This window comes from Alternaria viburni, assembly GCF_023758015.1.
Source record: "Alternaria viburni strain BMP 2772 chromosome Unknown scaffold_43, whole genome shotgun sequence".
Classification (NCBI taxonomy): domain Eukaryota; kingdom Fungi; phylum Ascomycota; class Dothideomycetes; order Pleosporales; family Pleosporaceae; genus Alternaria; species Alternaria viburni.
The window spans coordinates 96,455-113,981 of NW_026055812.1; the positions used below are offsets into that span (position 1 = coordinate 96,455).

General features: G+C 55.1%; 5 protein-coding genes across 5 annotated transcripts; 2 read left to right on the forward strand and 3 right to left on the reverse strand.

The window, feature by feature from the left end:
- Positions 1-683: 683 nt before the first annotated feature.
- On the reverse strand, positions 684-1,379 carry J4E79_011513 (uncharacterized protein; the record flags this gene model as incomplete). The annotated part of the gene is made up of 2 exons (XM_049360342.1): positions 684-1,069; positions 1,343-1,379. The coding sequence occupies 2 exons, from the start codon at positions 1,377-1,379 to the stop codon at positions 684-686; spliced, it is 423 nt and encodes a 140-aa protein (XP_049205196.1).
- An 800-nt stretch (positions 1,380-2,179) lies between these two features.
- Positions 2,180-3,802, reverse strand: GLN1 (glutamate--ammonia ligase; the record flags this gene model as incomplete). Its single annotated transcript, XM_049360343.1, has 4 exons — positions 2,180-3,202; positions 3,570-3,662; positions 3,716-3,748; positions 3,800-3,802. The coding sequence occupies 4 exons, from the start codon at positions 3,800-3,802 to the stop codon at positions 2,180-2,182; spliced, it is 1,152 nt and encodes a 383-aa protein (XP_049205197.1).
- Positions 3,803-7,834: 4,032 nt separating this feature from the next.
- J4E79_011515 (uncharacterized protein) lies at positions 7,835-8,614 on the forward strand (the record flags this gene model as incomplete). The annotated part of the gene is made up of 1 exon (XM_049360344.1): positions 7,835-8,614. The coding sequence occupies one exon, from the start codon at positions 7,835-7,837 to the stop codon at positions 8,612-8,614; it is 780 nt and encodes a 259-aa protein (XP_049205198.1).
- A 1,209-nt stretch (positions 8,615-9,823) lies between these two features.
- J4E79_011516 (uncharacterized protein) lies at positions 9,824-13,779 on the forward strand (the record flags this gene model as incomplete). Its single annotated transcript, XM_049360345.1, has 2 exons — positions 9,824-12,298; positions 12,346-13,779. 2 exons carry the CDS (start codon positions 9,824-9,826, stop codon positions 13,777-13,779), a joined length of 3,909 nt encoding a protein of 1,302 aa, XP_049205199.1.
- Positions 13,780-16,963: 3,184 nt separating this feature from the next.
- J4E79_011517 (uncharacterized protein) lies at positions 16,964-17,437 on the reverse strand (the record flags this gene model as incomplete). Its single annotated transcript, XM_049360346.1, has 2 exons — positions 16,964-17,215; positions 17,243-17,437. The coding sequence occupies 2 exons, from the start codon at positions 17,435-17,437 to the stop codon at positions 16,964-16,966; spliced, it is 447 nt and encodes a 148-aa protein (XP_049205200.1).
- Between the last annotated feature and the right edge of the window lie 90 nt (positions 17,438-17,527).

A 17,527-nucleotide genomic window follows, 5' to 3' on the forward strand; every position in this document is an offset into this window, starting at 1 on the left:
GCGACCTTTGATGTTGAGCAAACTAGACCCTTGCGGCATTTCGGCGTCGCCGATGTAGAATGGAACCAGCTGCTCCAGAGTCTGTCCGTTGAGGTGAAACACTCCCGCTCGCTCAGGCTGACTCCAGTCAGGTGCCCAAGACGATTGGTCAAGAAGCCAGATGCTATGTTGTGAGTGCAGAATGATATCAATCGATTTGGTCGCAGCAATGAATGCTCTCACAGCATTGCGGTTGTGCTCCACGATTGGAACTTTATAGCTCGAGCTAAGTGCGTCGCGGAATCTCTTGCTGGTAAGACCAAGTATGGAGAAGGTCCGGTCGTGTGGCTCTCTGCATATTCGTGCTCTGGTAGACCAGAAAGACCAGGAGACATCGTTCACTCGAGAACTGACTTTGTCCGGTGGAATAAGTCTTCTTTGTGATATCGTTCGTCGACAGTAGTCTAGGTTGAGTGCATTGTTGATAGCCTGACGGGGCCAGTCGTCCATGAAAGTAGCGTTCGCTCTCCTCTCACGCTCGACTATGTCGGTATATAACGCGAAAGCAGGATGAATTTTACGTGTGATGAGTAGTGCCATTCTCATATGAGAGAAGCTAACCGTTCCGGCGCCGCATTGAACGATGATCTCGCGGGCCAGCGCCATCTCTTGCACAATCCATGCGCGAAACCACCACGGTCTTGTCAGTAACTTGTGAAAGCTGTCAACTCCCGGAGTTCCTCCAGATTCATCGGAGCAGTCGAGAAATGTTCTAGTGGCCAATCGCGGCTGGCCACCTCGTCCGATATCATCTCTTCTTTGCCAGTCTCGACCGGCGCACAGACCTTGTCGATGTATTGCATGGCCAGGTCGCTTTCGGGCGTTTGATCGCCTAACCAAACAACTACGGCGGTGGCTTGTGCATAGACGCGATACATAAGAGGGATTTGACGCATCTTTTCAGCTTGGTCGTTCTGGTTGATACAGATTGCATCAACCCAGATCGACCGCTGCCGGTCTTTGAGACGGAGATGTCGAAGAATGGATTCCAGGTTCGGCGAAACTTCAAACTCACGCTCGTCCAGTAGGACTATTTTGCTAGGACACTGCGTACCCCAGCAGTAAGACAGAGCCTCGTATGGAGTTCCGCACTGTATAAGGTTAGTGCCATGATTTTGCTGATCTCCAGACACCAGAGTTGTGTAGTTGATTCGAAGCCGCACGGGTGCCTGGAATACGTCCGGTGCGATGTTTATTAGTCTGATCTCTCGCGAACCTAGCGGATGGGTTAGATCATACTGGTAAGGTGGACGCCTGAGAGAAGGCATTGTGATGACACCAAGTGTATGGGAGACTCAAATACGGGGATCTCTCGACTGCGATAGAAAAGACAGGGCCATTGTGTTTTACGATGCATTAGATTTGCCTAAGGCTGAGCTGTCGACAACGTGCCAACATATGCGGTGGCACAGTAATAGGTTGAAGCTGCAGCATGTTACATTTGCGATTTCTCTCATCCGTGAGTGGACCTTATTGTGCAGGTCGTTGAGGTTGCTATAGTTGTGAGTGGCTCATTTGGTCTGCTTCATCGGTTGCAGCTGCAATGCTGCGAAAAGGGACAGCACTACACACCGGAAGTCTACCTTGGGCTTACATGCCTAGACGCAGAGTGCCTCATTTTCGCCCTTCGGCATGCTTTGTCTCCAATACCACTGCACAGCCACGTGCAGACAATCCAAACTCTTTGCCATCAAGAACCGATGGTATAGACAAGGAGAAAACAGAACATAGAAGAGAAGTCATTATACCTGCGTGATGTGTGTGAGATAAGGATGACAGACATGTATAAGGCGGGGTGCACTTACGGAAGTTGTTACACAAACACGTTGGAGTCCTTCGATAAGACGAGTGACGTCATCAACCTGTTGGTCAGCGAGATTGACACAAACAACATGAACTATCACAGAATCGTGGTGATGAGACGTAGTCAGTGGACATAAATTCATTGCTCGTGCTATTACGTTCCAGTTCCATTCCAAGTCGTCAAGCAACCTCAATCGATGTATGCAAGAGGGAGAAACGCGACCGAACCACTGTTGCCCAAGAGCCAGCCATCAAGAGAAGGCGGCGGCGACATCATCAAACAAATAGTCTAAGCGCGAAAGGGGGTATGAAGAAGAGGGAGCAAAGGAAGACTTGTTTATGGCTTGTGGATGTCAATGACCATCTCGGTCTCGACAGTTTCCGCCTTCTTGGCGAACCTGGCGACATCGGCGCCCTCGACCTTGCCGTACATGGTCTCGGCGATTATGCCGGTGATCTGGTATGGGTCACCGTTGGAGGCCGGGCGGCGGTCCTCGAAGTAGCCCTTGCCCTCGGCGGCGACGGCGCGGGGGATACGGACGGAGGAACCGCGGTTGGCGACGCCCCAGGTGAACTTGTCGTAGGAGGCAGTCTCGTGCTTGCCGGTCATGCGGAGCTGGTTGTCTGAGCCGTAGACGGCCATGTGCTCGGCTTGGCGGGTGGACAGCTTCTCCATGGCCGCCTCGATGGCCTTCATGCCGTTGTCGCCACGAGTCTCGTTGGTGGAGACGTTGGTGTGCAGGCCGGCACCGTTCCAGTCACCGGGGATGGGCTTGGGCGCAAAGGTAACCTTGGCACCGAACTCCTCAGCGACGCGGTGGAGGAGGAAGCGCGACATCCAAAGCTGGTCACCGAGCGAGATGTCGGGGCAGGGACCGACTTGGTATTCCCACTGGGCGGGCATGACCTCGGCGTTGGTGCCGGAGATGGCAATCTCGGCGTACATGCAGGCCTTGTAGTGAGCCTCGACAATGTCACGGCAGAAGACCTTGCCGGTACCGACACCGCAGTAGTAGGGGCCTTGAGGGGCGGGGAAGCCGTTCTTGGGCCATCCGTAAGGCCAGCCAAACTCGTCGAGAAGGGTGTACTCCTGCTCCAGACCGAACCAGAAGCCGTGCTCCTTGTGCTTCTCGAAGATGATGGCGGCGTCGTGGCGGAAGTTGTAGGCGTTGGGCGAGCCATCCGACATGTACGTCTCGCACATGACCAGGACGTTGTCGCCCAGACGGAAGGGGTCGGGGTAGTATGCAACGGGGCGGAGGTAGACATCCGAGTTGTCGCCGGGCGCCTGGCCCGTCGACGAACCGTCAAAGTTCCATTCTGGGAGGTCCTTCAGGCTCTCGACCTTGGACTTGAGCGTCTGCGTGCATGTCAGTATGAGCCTCGGGTAATCGGAATGTAGTCGGGTGGGATAAGGGAACGACGTCACTGCGGGCTGTGGCTGGTGGTGGGGTGCGATAAGAAGGAACGCCAAAACTTCCGGCAGAAGGAGCGATTGGCGCCATGTGCGTCACACATGCAGACCACCACGCTCGCGACTCCAGTCGTCGAATGGCTTCTCCAGATTGTGTATCGCACGGCGCGTCGCAGCCAGTTGCTGCTCTCGGCTAGAAACCTCGAACCGCAGACTAGACCGATCCGCAGCCGTAGCGTGGTGCAAATGCCGCGGTATATCGCAGAGATCGTGGAGATCGGGTTGAAGGATCGGAAAGCTGGAAGTTGCTGACCTTTGACTTGGAGCGGATTCCGTTGGAACCGTCTATCCAGACGTACTCGGCCATGACGGCGCCCTTTTGGGGCAGGTCGAGGTACTTCTTGAGCTGCAATGCGCGTTAGCATGTGTTTGAATGTAGCACGCGAGCAGTAGACTTACGTTGGCCGCATTGGAAACAATCGTTGAGTTCGCCTAGAATATAGTCAGCAGGAGTCGCGTGTAGGGGCAGTCAGCGACACGTACCATGACTGTGGTTGTGTGTGTGTGGTGGTGAGGGAATAGCAAGTAACTCTTGACTGCGACAAGACAAGGCAGTGGAGGGGTTATAAGAGGGGTCTCTGTGTGAAGTGGGGAGTTATGATGGGCAAGTAGATAAGGATAGCGGGCCTGGGGGTCTGTTATAAGGTAAGAATGCTGGATTGCTTTGACTGTCTCGGCCTGTGGCGGGGCTAGCCGTGCTCAGATACTACTTAGGCTGGCCGTAGCCAAGAGGCGTCGCCGAACTGTTTCCGTGGGATGAAGAAGCAATCAATGTCTCTAAACGCGCGACTTTACGCCGCATCCCAGCATGCCTTGCCCACTCTGCAATCTCTAGGCTTCCGCTAGCCACGGTTGTACCGTCTCTCTGGTGATATTGTGCCCAATCTCGCGTCGCCGGTTTTCAAGGCTTACCATAGGCCCACGCGGTCTTTGTCGCGCATCGTGATGTTGGCTGACGGGCGAACGCACAGACGCACAGCCTCACCAGCTTCCGAGTTTGAGCGATTTTGACGCTGGGTAGCGTCGCTGTAAGGGCAGCTAATTTTATCCAGGTACTGCCGAATTGGTCATGCCCTTCGGCCTTGGCCCGTACCAACGACAGTTACGACACACCGCTCCACACGACTATTGCTTTGCGATGGCCGTTCGTATGCATCGCCAACCTGTGCCCAACACGAGCTGCGTAACCCTGAATACCCAGACCCTGTGCGTCCACGTCTCGCGACACCTGCATGCCCAGCTCGCTGTAGTGCATAACCGTCGCGCTGGGCAGGGCGCGCCGTTGCCCGGGGTTGACATCGGGGGGCGATAAGGCCGCTTCGGGCCAATGGCTGCAATTGCAGTTAGTCCTGCCTCGTCATGGCAGCATCACGCAAACCGCTCAACGTCGTTTCTTGTAGTCAGCATCCGAGACTTCAATAGCCTTCCGACCGGTGTGCCCGTTCTATTTTCTGGGACCAGAGGACGTGCATTATTCTAGAAGAGCGCTGGAAGTCTCTGTCGCTGGTGTCGTCTCGGCTTCGATGGTACGGCTGGAGGATTCCCATCTCAACCCCACAGGTTTCCTGGCCCGCCGGCGACACAGCGCGCACGCGGCACATTCGAGTTGCACGAATTGCCGTCATCCAAATGATAATCCCTCTCCAACCCCACGATTGTGATTAATCCAGCGCGTTCGAGACATCCCGACAAAGGTAAAAAAGCCGCACAGCGACGTCGGCTCAACATTATCGTGCGTCGACGTTGGGCTTAGCGGGGTTGCGGGCGAGCCGTCGATCCGCTAGCACTGCATGCCCCCTGGCACCAGAGATAAGGGACATGGGCGAATTTCCATGTTACGTTAGCCTATCGAGTAACGCCGCCGGCCGTTGCGCCCTGGATGACATGCTTGCCCGCCAGCGACACAACAACAGCTTTTCACAATGTCAATATCTCACAAGTAGCACCGTCTGCGCAAACGTCACATCGCAGTTCACAAACAGCCTGACGTTTGACGTGAAGATCAGGAACCGTGCGTGTGGCGGTGTCATCTCCGCTTTAGGCAAGGCTGGAGGCCCGCTCGTGTGCTGGAGCGTGGTCGAGAATGCTTGTATTTCCCCAGATGATAGCTTGCGCTGATCCAGGGAGCCTCATCTGCATGGTTCACGCCAGGCAGCCAGTCAGCCAGTGGAGTGGTGGTGCTGAGCATGGACAGTGCTCACACGTGCGGCCTATACCAACGGGAGACGCATCACCACCAGACATTGCGAGTCGTTCGCAAGACGATGTCTAGCTGCGCTGGGAGATATGGAGGCCAACCATCAGACGTGCCAACGTCGATCCGTTCCCACCAACGAAGCCATCGGCGAACGGTGTCTGCCACATGGCATTGGCCTCTGGGCTGCGTCGCTGCGATACCCGGCGTGCGCACAGAAGCAATGTGTGGCACGACCCCTCTGGTGCGGTCCGGGACGATTGATGACCTGCAGCGCGATATGGGTGTGGTGGGGTGGCAGCAACGGGTGTACCTGCAGCAGCACAGGCTACGCTGGACGAAGCGCTCGGAACGATACGGGGGAAGATTTTGGCCATGGCCGACCTCCGGGAAGCTAGGCCTCCGGAAATGGCGCCAGTAGCATGGTGTTGGAAAATCCGGGGTAGATGTTGGCGTCGCTGCCGGATGGGGGTCGATGATGCTATAGGTTCTGCGCACTGATCTCGCGTTAGTACAACTCCACCCGCTCTCAGTCCATGGCGCAATCAGCTTCTCCTGATCGCTGTCTCTAAGCTCCCGAAGATGCTGGAGAAGTGATTGTCGTCGATTCATGGTCCACTGTATCGACATGGGCCAATCATGGTGAATGCCAATGACGCATTGACGAAGTAGCAGTTGCGACGCCAAACGTCGGGTTGAACAAGGGATTGCGAGCAGACGGTTCCGCGATATTGTCTCTGTCGCTGCACAATGAAGGAGCCTCACGTAGTGTTTGCGTGTTTGTACACTGGCAATATGGTCTTGTCTGCGAAAGGTCAGTGTTCGTCCAATCACTCCCGTCGGCACCTCCAGGGCTTTGAATTGGTCGCTCAGATAAGACGTCCCCATCACATAGCGGTACATGTGTTATATCGAACACGTCTATCATCGACCCTGCTGCCATTGGGGTCGCGATAGGTTTGTAGGTGAGCCATGTTGTCGGTCTCGGTTCGTCGACGGACACGCCTTGGCATGTACCTATGCCGAGGACATGGGATCGATTAACAGCAGCGAGTTCTGTTCCGACTGTAAATACCGCCTCGCGAGTGGGACAACATGGCGGCCATTCGCTCACATCGAGGTGATGCTGCGCCAGAGGATGAAGGAGAGGGTAGAGTAAGAGAAGGAAGACTGGAGTATGTCGCGGGGCCACGTGCTACCCCTACCCGTTCCTCACCTGAGTGGTTTGTTTCAAAGTGGGCAGTGGAATAGAGATGTCTACTCCGCTCCTTCCGGCAGCGACAGACGAGAAACGCGATGTCGTTCCTTCCGCTTTAGTTTCCTCGGCGCCTTACTGAGCATGGGGCAGCAGAGTTCGGCGTTCGCTCAAGACGGTACAAGTGAACGATCCCCACTACAGGTCGAGCTGTGTTGTTTGGAACATGAGGACTTACAGGTCTGCACTGGTACAGCAGACCTTGGATGGTGTCGCCGGCATCTCATCGCCATTACCTGAAGAACGGCGAAAGGTGGAAGCATGGACGTCGTTGGAACGCGACGAAATTCAAAAAGCAGAGAGCAAGTACTCGAGAAAAGGAGATTTAATCGTGCTGCGTGGTCATGTCGTGAAGTTGGGGCATGATGAGGGGAGGAAGCTTGGGCTACAGCCGTGGCCAATGAGCGATTGCGATGGGGTAACAGCAACCACGACGCTCCTGCTCTGCGCGTTTTTCGCATCCAGCTTGTGTTTGGAGACTATGTGCTATTTCAAATCGTTCACGAAGTGACTCACAAAGCCACATGGCGATTGCAGTTATTATTCAGACCTCAAGACATACGTGGGTGGCCCTAGAGTAGGAAGCAGGCAGAAGGCTGTGAACATGATACAAGAGCTGGGCGTTTAGCTGACAAGGGAAAAAGGTGCATCAAGGAAAGATGGGACGACTAGGTAACGTCAATAATGCGTACAAGTAGCAATACATTTAAGAGCAGCACTGCATGGAGATCACTGTCTACGTAGGTATTCAAGCAAGGTTCCTAGAAGTGAACATGCCAAAGGAAGTGAACGCGGAGAATCTGCCATGCAATAGCTGAATGCAGACAACAACTTGAGTTCACCACTGGCCGCCATGAGCAAACACAGCCAGGTCCAAGCTCCACCCTTCCACTACGCGCACGCGACTTCCTCGAGTTCCATCACTTTCAGTCTAAGCCCTCTCGACAGCAGACATATCTCGGATCTGCGCGCTTTCCCGCTACCAACACTGAGATAGCGGTGCAATTTCGAGAGTGAGGACCGCACGTCTTTCACTGACTTACCCACTGACGAAAGACTTGGTAGAGCCATGGCTGACAGCAACTTCCCCTACCATCGCGAGGAGCCTGTCAGTGCGCGACACCAAGCGGAACGTAACAAGACCTCAAAGCCGTCCGAGCCCGGTAGCAATCATGCATTCAGTCCCAAAGGATTGCCCTTGGAGACTCCTGAACAGTTCCAAGCCCTTATGCAGCTCGGTCAACAGAATCCAAACCACAGCCCAGCTTGGCCCAGTCTGGACTATCTTTTTGAAGAGAATGCACGTCTCCAGTCAGAGATTCGTTCTCAGATTCGTTCCAGCGAACAGCGCGCTTCGGACAAGGCAACCCGCGATGCGATACGGGTACAACTTGAGCGTGTCAAGAAGATGGAGATCTCGAAGCGACCCGTGAGCACCAAGGCGGAAGAGACAGGTCAAGAGAAGAGAACGTCGGCACCGTCAGTCCTTCCTACTGATCCTCACGCGCGCTCGCGACCACAGTGTGTTGCTGTATTGGCAGACGAACGCAAATCTCCACAGAGCCAGGCCTCACACGACATCACCAGATCGCTCGGTCACCGAAACAAAAGCCACCCCACTCCGCCAGGCCTCAGTGGCAATGATCATTCTCCTCCGCATGATCGCGATGAAGCTCAGGTTACAACAACAAGTCCTGAGAACATCGCAGCTGTTGCCAAATCGCCGAAGTTCAAGGATGATACCAGCCAGGCACAGTCAGGCAATGCATGCGCAGGACAAGCGATCGAGTGGCCGCAGCTTGAAACGTGTGTTGAAGGGTGCGATGAGAAAGATTGGACTCCGCCGTGATGCAAGCAGGTAGACTATGAAGACGGCGTGGAAGCCTCGCTTAGGAGGATTGATCGAGGAGGACCACGAGGTTTGGTTCTGTACTTAGCAGCACATACAAGTGGAGCCAATATACCAGACCGACTTCGTGTTATTTGCTGCCTATACTCTGTCAACTGTTTCATAAAGGATTAGGATGCACAACAATGTAAACCCCAACTTTGAATGTATCCTAGGCAACGAACGTAGGAAGTGGCGTAGTTCTGCTAATTAAATGAGGAAAGTAACTGCAAGACTTGTAGTAGCTCTAAAATCCGCCGCTGACGCAGAGTGCGGCGGAGAAGCTAGTCGAGGCTGCCCTAAAAGGTATTTTTGTAGATGTGACTACTTCCTCACGATCTGCACTCTCAGAACGGCGACGCCTTCCATACTAGCCCGACCTATACAAACTGCAGTATGCCGTACTTTGTCTCGAACCGTGGTTGTCCATCCAGCTCAAGCCCAGCCCCTGAGATTAGCGAAAGGATGCGCTGACTCGTCGCGAACCACGTCGGCGGGACGCGTGACCCTGGGTCGGCAATACAGGCCTGAAGGTGTCTGTCGCAGACGTGTCTTGTGTGACGGTCTCGCGCCGAAAACACGGCGACTTTGTTTCGCAGCACGATAATATCCGTCCCGGGGATGCAGGGTGGCTGTTGAGCAAAAAGAAAAGCTGCAGGTACGGCGAGCGTGGTGCGCGAAACAGAGACGTGGTCCTGGTCCCATGGTGCGACGACTCCACCTTTGACTGGCCACACTTTGGTAGACAACTACTAGACATGTACTGTAATATGTAGAGCGGCTTTACGCCGGCGTGGCACAAAGCCTGTCTTAGACTCTCTTGCTGTGGAGGGCGAGAAGCCACACAGCGACTACGGGCAAAGCAGCTAGGCCAGGGCACATTGCAGGAGACTACCGTCCAGGATCGCCGCTGGGATGTCTCTCACAAGCCGTGACAACCCCGATTCTGGTCTGATACTCTTTTGCTCGCCCAATCTCCCATCTGCCGTTTGCCCGTGCTTTTGCCCGTTCTTGCTGTTGCTTGAGTGTGTGTAATTCACGTCAACTTCATGACAACAATATTGTAACGTTTGGTGGCGTAGAGCGCTGTACTTTTCTTCGTGCGCAGCGCATATTACTCTGCCTAATCGATATCCCCGTTCCCGACGTGCATGCTCGACCTCCTGCGCCATGCATCGACACGCCCTGTCCGAGACGACTGGCATGGCGGGAATGGCCTCGTCGCGCTCGTCGCGGAGCCACAGCTTCAGCAGCGACAAGACGCCCTCGCTGGCCAGCTCCGTCACCTTCCAGATGCCCACGACGGTGCGCCCGGCGCCGGCCTACATTGCGGCATCAGTCGCCTCGCAGACGGTTACCGACCACCACAATGCCCAGCTGCGCGACCAGGACGCCGACACAGACGAGCTGCAGAACGCCATCTTCTCGGAACAGGCATTGGCCCTCCTCAATGCCTTCCTCGACCACCTGCTCTTCGCTTTCCTCTCTAGTGCGCGCTCGCCCGCCCTGACGGCCATCCGCCCCGCCGTGTCCGACGTGCTCAAGCCGCGACTGGCCCGCGATGCCATTGAGGCGGCCGACGAGGAGCTGCAGGGGCTGCTGGCCGGCGAGGACGACGACGAGCTCTCCACAGCGCATCTCAGGGCTGCTGAGCGGTGGGACGTGGAGAAGGTGTGGAAGCGCACCCGCCTGCGCATCATGGTCTACACCCGCCTGGGCGAGCTCGAGGACGAGGACGAGGAGCGATACGTCCAGCAGGAGCGCGGCCTCAGCATGGACGACGACGAGGACGACGAGGCTGGGCTGGTCGCCTGGGCCTCTGCCATCTTCCTCACCTCGGTCATCGAGTACGTGGCCGAGCAATTACTCCTCGTTGCCGGCTCGGCGGCCTTTTCGCGCATGGCAGCGCGGATGAAGAAGCTGGCCCAGCAGAACGACGACCAATCGCAGCAGCTCATCGAGCGTCTGATCATCGAAGAGCCCGACGTGGAGAAGATTGCCCTCAACTCGGCGCTCGGCAGGCTCTGGAGGACGTGGAGGAAACGCGTGCGGTCGCCCATCACGCCCATGTCCCCGCGAGGTGTCCAGCAAGCCACAAGCTACTCGAGCCTGCACCACCGCAAAGCGAGTCGCGAGACCATCAATACCCTACACAGCGAGCATGAGCCCCTGCCCGAACACCCCCCGACCGAGACCGACATCGCCGCCAACATACCCCTCCCCATCGGCGACAACGACGTCAACGAGATCGAGGTGCCTGGCCTGGCGCCCACATACGAAGACGGGGCCGAGGGCTCAGGCATGCAGACGCCTGTCCAGCGTCCTCAGCGGCCGTCCAGTGTCCTCCTGCTGTCTTCACTGGTGGAGTCCTCCATCAAGAGCAACAGGCCCCGTCCCTTGTCAATGCCGCTGCGTCAGGCACCACAGTTCACCATGCCCCCACAAGCTGAGGAAGAGGATACCCCCCTACAAGCAACAGAGGAGACTGCACAAGATGCTGAGTATCAACAAGACGAGTCGTCCGAGGAAGATGCCTCGATGGTTGCGTTCGCAGCGGCCACCGGCATGGGCTTCCGAAGGAGCGCAGTGGGACCGTCGCAGGAGCCAGAGCATCAAGCTGAGAAGGTCGAGGAGACTGAGAAGGCTGAGCAGGCAGACGAGACGCACGAGGTCACCGCTGAAAGCCCACCCCAGGTGATGCGGTCGAAGAGGATGTCAATCGAACGACCTGGCCCTCCAGGACTGGTACGCACATTCTCAACCCGCAGCTCGAGCCTCAAATCGCCCGTAGGAACACCCTTGGCAACACCAAAAGCCCCTTTCCATCCCGAAGGGCGATCCTATCTCGACGACGAGCCATCAGACGACGAGCCCGAGCAGCATCGTGCCATTGGCGTCGCGCGAACATCGGACAGCGTTATACGGTCAGCGTCAAACTCTCCTAGCGATTCGCTCCATGAGCGGAGGAGGCCGGGCAGTGGAGGCTACGTTGAAGTGCCACCTCGAGACTTCACGCCGACGTCGCTCACGTACAGCAACACTCCCTCGCCTGATAGCAAGCCCAACGTGCCAGACCGCTCCGTGGCACGTAAAGAAGTCAACAGAAGGTCTTTCACTGGCGCCGAATTGGTCCCAGGTCCCGCCGCATACGAAGGTCCCACCAGCGCGCCCAGGAGACAGGATCTAGCTCGCTCAGCATCGCGTGGTTCGTCACTACCAGCGCTGCAGGAAGTCGAGAGCAATACTCCACAGCACAAAAGGAAGACGCCGTCGATTCATACCAGCCGTAGCGTGCGTACCTCGGACAGTCCCAGGCGTAGTCCCACGTCTGCGACTGACGCATCCGAGCGACGAGCGACGAACCGCCTCTCCACAGACGACTCGGCTCGTTCTCCGCATGTGGCCGATAAGTCCTCTTCGGACAACTCTTCGCTGAAACGCGGCACATCGACATCATCCTCTCTTCGGAAGCAGGGCGCTTATCCCGTCGTCTCAAGCGGACGGGAGTCCATTGGAAGCCACCGCTCACGTGGACTGAGTGGTCGCATGTCTGAAGAAGACCGCGCCCGCGAATTCGACTCTTTGGTCAAAGGACAGGATACGGTAAAGTTTACATTAACCCCCGAAAGCGTGCGAACTGCCGATGTAAGTCGTGCTTGCTTCCCTGGATCACATGTGCTAACGATCTGTAGAAGGAATCCCCCGTCATCAAGAAGGCGGAACTACGCAGGCCGTCCGCATCTTCCGTAACTGTGTATCCCCGCGTCAATGCCGAAGACAAGTCGTTTGGTACTGCGAATCTGCCCAACACCACAGCACCGAGAGCCAAGGGACCTACTGCCGCCAATCACAAGCCTTCACCCAGTCGGAAGGTGGTCACCAGGCCGCTTGCAAGAGATCCGAAGATTGAGTCTGAGTCTATGCGTGACTTTGCGGACTTTATTCGGTCGACTGGTCCTTCTCCTGGACAGGAGAAGCCCGTGCAGCCCTTTGTCAACATCAGCGGAAATGGCCAAAAGTCGGGCAACCAGTCAACATCATCTCTCGGACGTAAGATGTCCATGTCCAAGCAGTCCAGCAGCGCCAACGGATCAGCCACGCGAGCTCGCCCAAACATGGAGCCGCGCAGTCCCGCAGGTCTAAGCACCGGCAACGGCGATCTCATCGACTTCATTCGCCAAGGACCCCCAGACGCAAACCACGGCCAACCCAGAATCCCGCGAAACGTAGCGCCCTTCCGAACGACCGTCGATTCCGACCAGTTCGAGACAATGCTCGGTGGCCACGGCAACGTCGAATCAGCATACGGCTCCGCTTCCTCAACCCTAGAATCAAAGGACAGCACGCAAACTATTAATTCCCGCACCGGCCTCATCCCTTCCCCCAGCGTCGTCCAACCCGCTTACTCCAACCAACCCCAACAACTCACCGGCAGCATGTCCGGCCCCGACGAACCGCACATCACCCGCACGCGTCGTCGCGTCAAAGACCCCTACGCCATCGATTTGTCAGACGAAGACGAGGACGACGAGGATGAGGATGAGGATCAGTTAACCGCTCTTCCTACGCCGACTAACCAACACCCGCCCCAGGTGCAGGCGCAAAGACACCAAGCACCGGAAACTAAGCGACCGCAGCCCCCGCGCCAGGAGAGTCTGATGGATTTCCTAAATGGGATGGAGCCGCCGAGTACTAGTAAACCTCAGCCTTTTATGCTGAGTGAGGAGACGATTGCTGCTGCGAGGGCAAGGGCGGCTGCGAGTTCGAATACTAGTCTGGGGTCTGCGGTGTCTACGAAGGGGAATGGGAATAGTTACGGTAACGGTAATGGTAACGGTAGTGCCCCAGCATTCGGGTCTATCAGCTCATCCAACTCCAATAAACCCAGACTCCAAGCTCGCGCCCCTGCTGTCGCTGACAATATCCGCGGTGGTGGTGGTGGTGGTGGTGGTGGTGGAGGTTTTGGTGGAGGTGGATCGAGAACAGCGACGAGTGACCTCGCCGACTTTTTGAAGAATAGCGGACCCCCGGAGATGCCGGAGCCTCGGCAGCAGGCGAGGAAGGAAGAGGAGAAGAAGAGTAAGAGGTTTTGGAGGAGGGGGAAGACTTATGGGGATTTGCCTTAGGTTTGAGAGGGGAGGGGGGATGAGAGGGGTGTGAGGGATGGGATGGGGAGGAGGAGGGGAAGGGAGGGAGGGAGTGGTTTTGTGATATTTTCTTCTTGGATACCCGGGTTTTGGTCTTAGTGTTGGTTCTTGTTTGAGGTCAAGGGTTTGGAGGTGGGATTTGGGATAGATGGCAGTAAGGCGGGCTTGGATATGATGGTTGTGGTGGCAGTAGCAGTTCTTGGATGAGAGAGAGTGTGTGTGTATGTTTGAGTGTGGATGTGTGTATTTGTTGGCCTGGCCCGCTCATATTGACTTGTAATGAATCATGGTTTTTATTTATGGAATGATATTATTTCTTTCTCTCGTTATCAAACGGAAAGTTGAAGTAAGATGGGTAGTGAGATGTATGAGTACTGTGTTGTTCGATGATGCTCAACGATGTTTAACTCCAAAACGGACTCATGCTTCCCTCTTGGTTTGATGTGCGTTGCTGTCCTGAAACTCCTGACACTCCCGCCGATGTCGACGCCGTCGTCCCAGCAGTGTTTGGCACACTTATCTTGTCAGCCAGCTTGATTTTCTAGAAAAGACAAAGTGTGAGGTAAAGGGAAGAATAACATACGTAACCTCTCTCAACCTCGCATCCGTAGCTGCTGCACCCGGTGTGCGACTGAACAAATCTACTACGTAGCCTACGATCTGAATTTCTTTTCGGACGTAGGGACTCGCTCTGAGAGCCTGGATATCGCTTTTGAGAGTAGTATCCGGAGCCGCTGTGAGGTGCGTGCAACCTAAACAAACCGTACTGCATTAGCCTCGAGCATTTACTTCCACCACTTCTCTCGTTGAGAAAATAGGAATCAAAACGTACCAGCATGTCCCATCACGATTATGAGACCTAAAGGTGTGGTTTGGTCGGCCCAGTAGATGCTGTTGATAGCGTCTTGGGTAACACGCGCACCGTTTGTGGTGAGCATTGTGGCGTGCGTGGTGTTGAAGTGGTGGGATGGGTGGAGGAGGGCAGATGTACTGGATTCTGTGCAGCAGACTGGGGGGTTTGTTAGAGTGGGTTGGGGATGCGTGGAGGGGAATGGGAAGGGGATGGGAAGGAGAAGGGGAAGGGGAAAGAGATGAAGATAGAGATGGAGATGGAGAAGTAATGGTGTGACTTACTGATGAAAAGACCGCCGGATGTTGACATGGTCGGGAAGTATATCTAGGTAGAGAAGAATCGGGGATTGATATTGGTGAAGAAGCGTCTAAAAGAAGATATGATGGTATGCGATATCCTTTTGACGATCGTTGTCGAACTTGACACTGATACCTCCCGTCAACACTCCTCCTCCTTCTTATACCATCTCCCACCTTCCCACCCTAACACCCATACCTTCTTCCAGGCCAACCAAATCAGACCATACCAACTCCCCTTCACTCATTCCGCCCACGTAATCAGCACACAACCACAAAACACCGCCACTCCCTCTCTCACCCTCCCTCACCCTCTCTCACCATGTACAGCTGACCAAGCAACACATCTTACCTTGCCTCTTCCTTCTTTTTCCTCGCCTCCCACTCGGTGAGAACGATTGAAGTGGATTACACATATCTTACTCTTACTTTCCCCCCATATCGACCCCATACCGACAAGAGAGAGGAAAAAGAAAAGGAAAGGCCAAGATATCTTGCATACACACATGCGCGTTCTAGACGTCCCCAACGTTAGCGCCAACGTATCTACAGATCAAAGACATGTATGGTAAACCGGTATGCTTAGTTCCTTTCTGAAACAAGCGCCTTGTCCACGCCTGAACCCTGGTGGTCGATGTGGTAGTCACAAGCATCCTCAGCACGAATGGATGGTTGGATGGATGGATGGACGGACGGATGTATCACCGCCAAACCATAACTCTCCGCTATGTTTAGCAAGCAACTCAAAACTCAAATGCTGACCTAGTAGCGCATTCGTAATAACGCCATACCACCTTTCCCTCTTCACTCAACACCCACATATTCCATCTCCATCCCAAGTCCCCTCGGCCCCGAACTCGGATATCGCATCGCAAAATGCACCCGTGTATCAAATCAACCTGCATGGCGCCACCAACTTCCACACTTCCCCTTTCCCGCCTAGTCAGGTACAAATGTATCTGTGTAAAATCGCATCATCACCTCTATCCCATTACCAACCCTTCTATGCTGCATGGCGTCATACCACCACTCTACGCCATGATGACGCTTTCCCCAAACGGGAAAAGCACGATGCATGCAAGACACGGAAATGGGCTAGTGGGGTAAGCTGACGGGTTGCTGAATAACACGACTTTGCTGTGACGTGTGTGTTGTAGATTATAGTTTGTGTGTGTGTTCGGAGGAGGGGGAGGTGGTTCGGACGAGGGATGTCGATGCAGTGTAGATGCAGTGTAGATGCAGAGGCTGGAATGGGGGTTCATGATGGTTTGAGTATGCGGTTGGAAGGAGAGGTGCGGCATCGTGGTTAGTCAAGTCACGGCATCGATTCTCCGAACAAGGTATAGACAGACGAGGCAATTTGGGTTCAGAGAGATGCAGCGGCAACCAAGCCCCTCGCATCGGCATGAATATGGCATTTCCGTCTTCTCATCTTCAGCACGTTGACAAAGACGAGCTGGGAGATTAGCGGGGAAGTACAAGCAGCAAGGATCCGGTCCGTTAGCGATGCTCTGCCCCACCTACGTGGCTGTGGCTTGCAGTATGCAGCTGATCGAACGGATCTCCGCCGCTATTTCACGCATGCATACGGCGAGTCTGTGGTGTTATAGTTGGTTGGAGTTGATGACTTTGCAGTGACAAATATACAAAGATGAGGGGAGCATAGGGAGGGGAGAAAAAAGGAATGGGAGGCTGGTATTGATTGTTGTATTGATTGCGGTGGTTTGTAATTACTGATTAAGGCTATGGGGGATGTGATGGATGATTGTGTTGTCTCTGATCTCTTGTTGAGCTGTTTCCTTTGCTATCCATCGCTGTTGTGGATAAATGCTGTCCTTGTATCTTCGCTGCGGGGTCTTGCAGAGGTTATGCAATTTCTCGTTGGGCGGATGGAAGCTTCGGTTGCTGACTACAACGAGGCATGTCCGCGACCAGATGGATACGAAACTTGAGCCTGGCGCACACAATGCCATTCGTCATCTCGATCCATCAAACGACAAGTTCCCGACAACCTTCATGGCAGCGCTTTATACTGCGGCGGCAGTGATCGCTCGCTCTCGTTCGCTGGTAGGACTTGAAGCGGTATAGCGATAGTCGTAGAGGATACCTCCGACTTGGGCTGATAGGGTGGCGGCGCTTCTCCACGCTCGTCCAGCCCCTCAGTTGGGCGAAGGAGAACAGAGTTGGTGGCCCCGTATCGTCCGTGTAGCAACCTCCGTGTGCCAGGCCAGGCTCCGGCGTCTCTCGCTGGTGCTTGTTGCCCGCTCTGACGCCGGACGGTCAGATGACGGACTTTGCGGCGTCGGATGAGCCATGCTGCGACGAGGATGAGCCCCGCGAGCATGCCGAGGAGGAGGTAAAAGTACTTGTAGAAACTGGTGTTATTGCGTTCTTCTGGGGAGAGTTCGGCGTCGTCGTCGTTGCCGCGGCGAAAGATGCTTGGTTCAGCCGCTGAAGCCGTTTCCGCGAGCAGACTGAGATGAGCCATTGCGTTGGTTGTACTACAGTGAGCGTAGTGTGGGTATTGAGTGGAAATAGCGAAGCATTCGTAAGGTTGCCCCAGTGAAACTGTTGTACG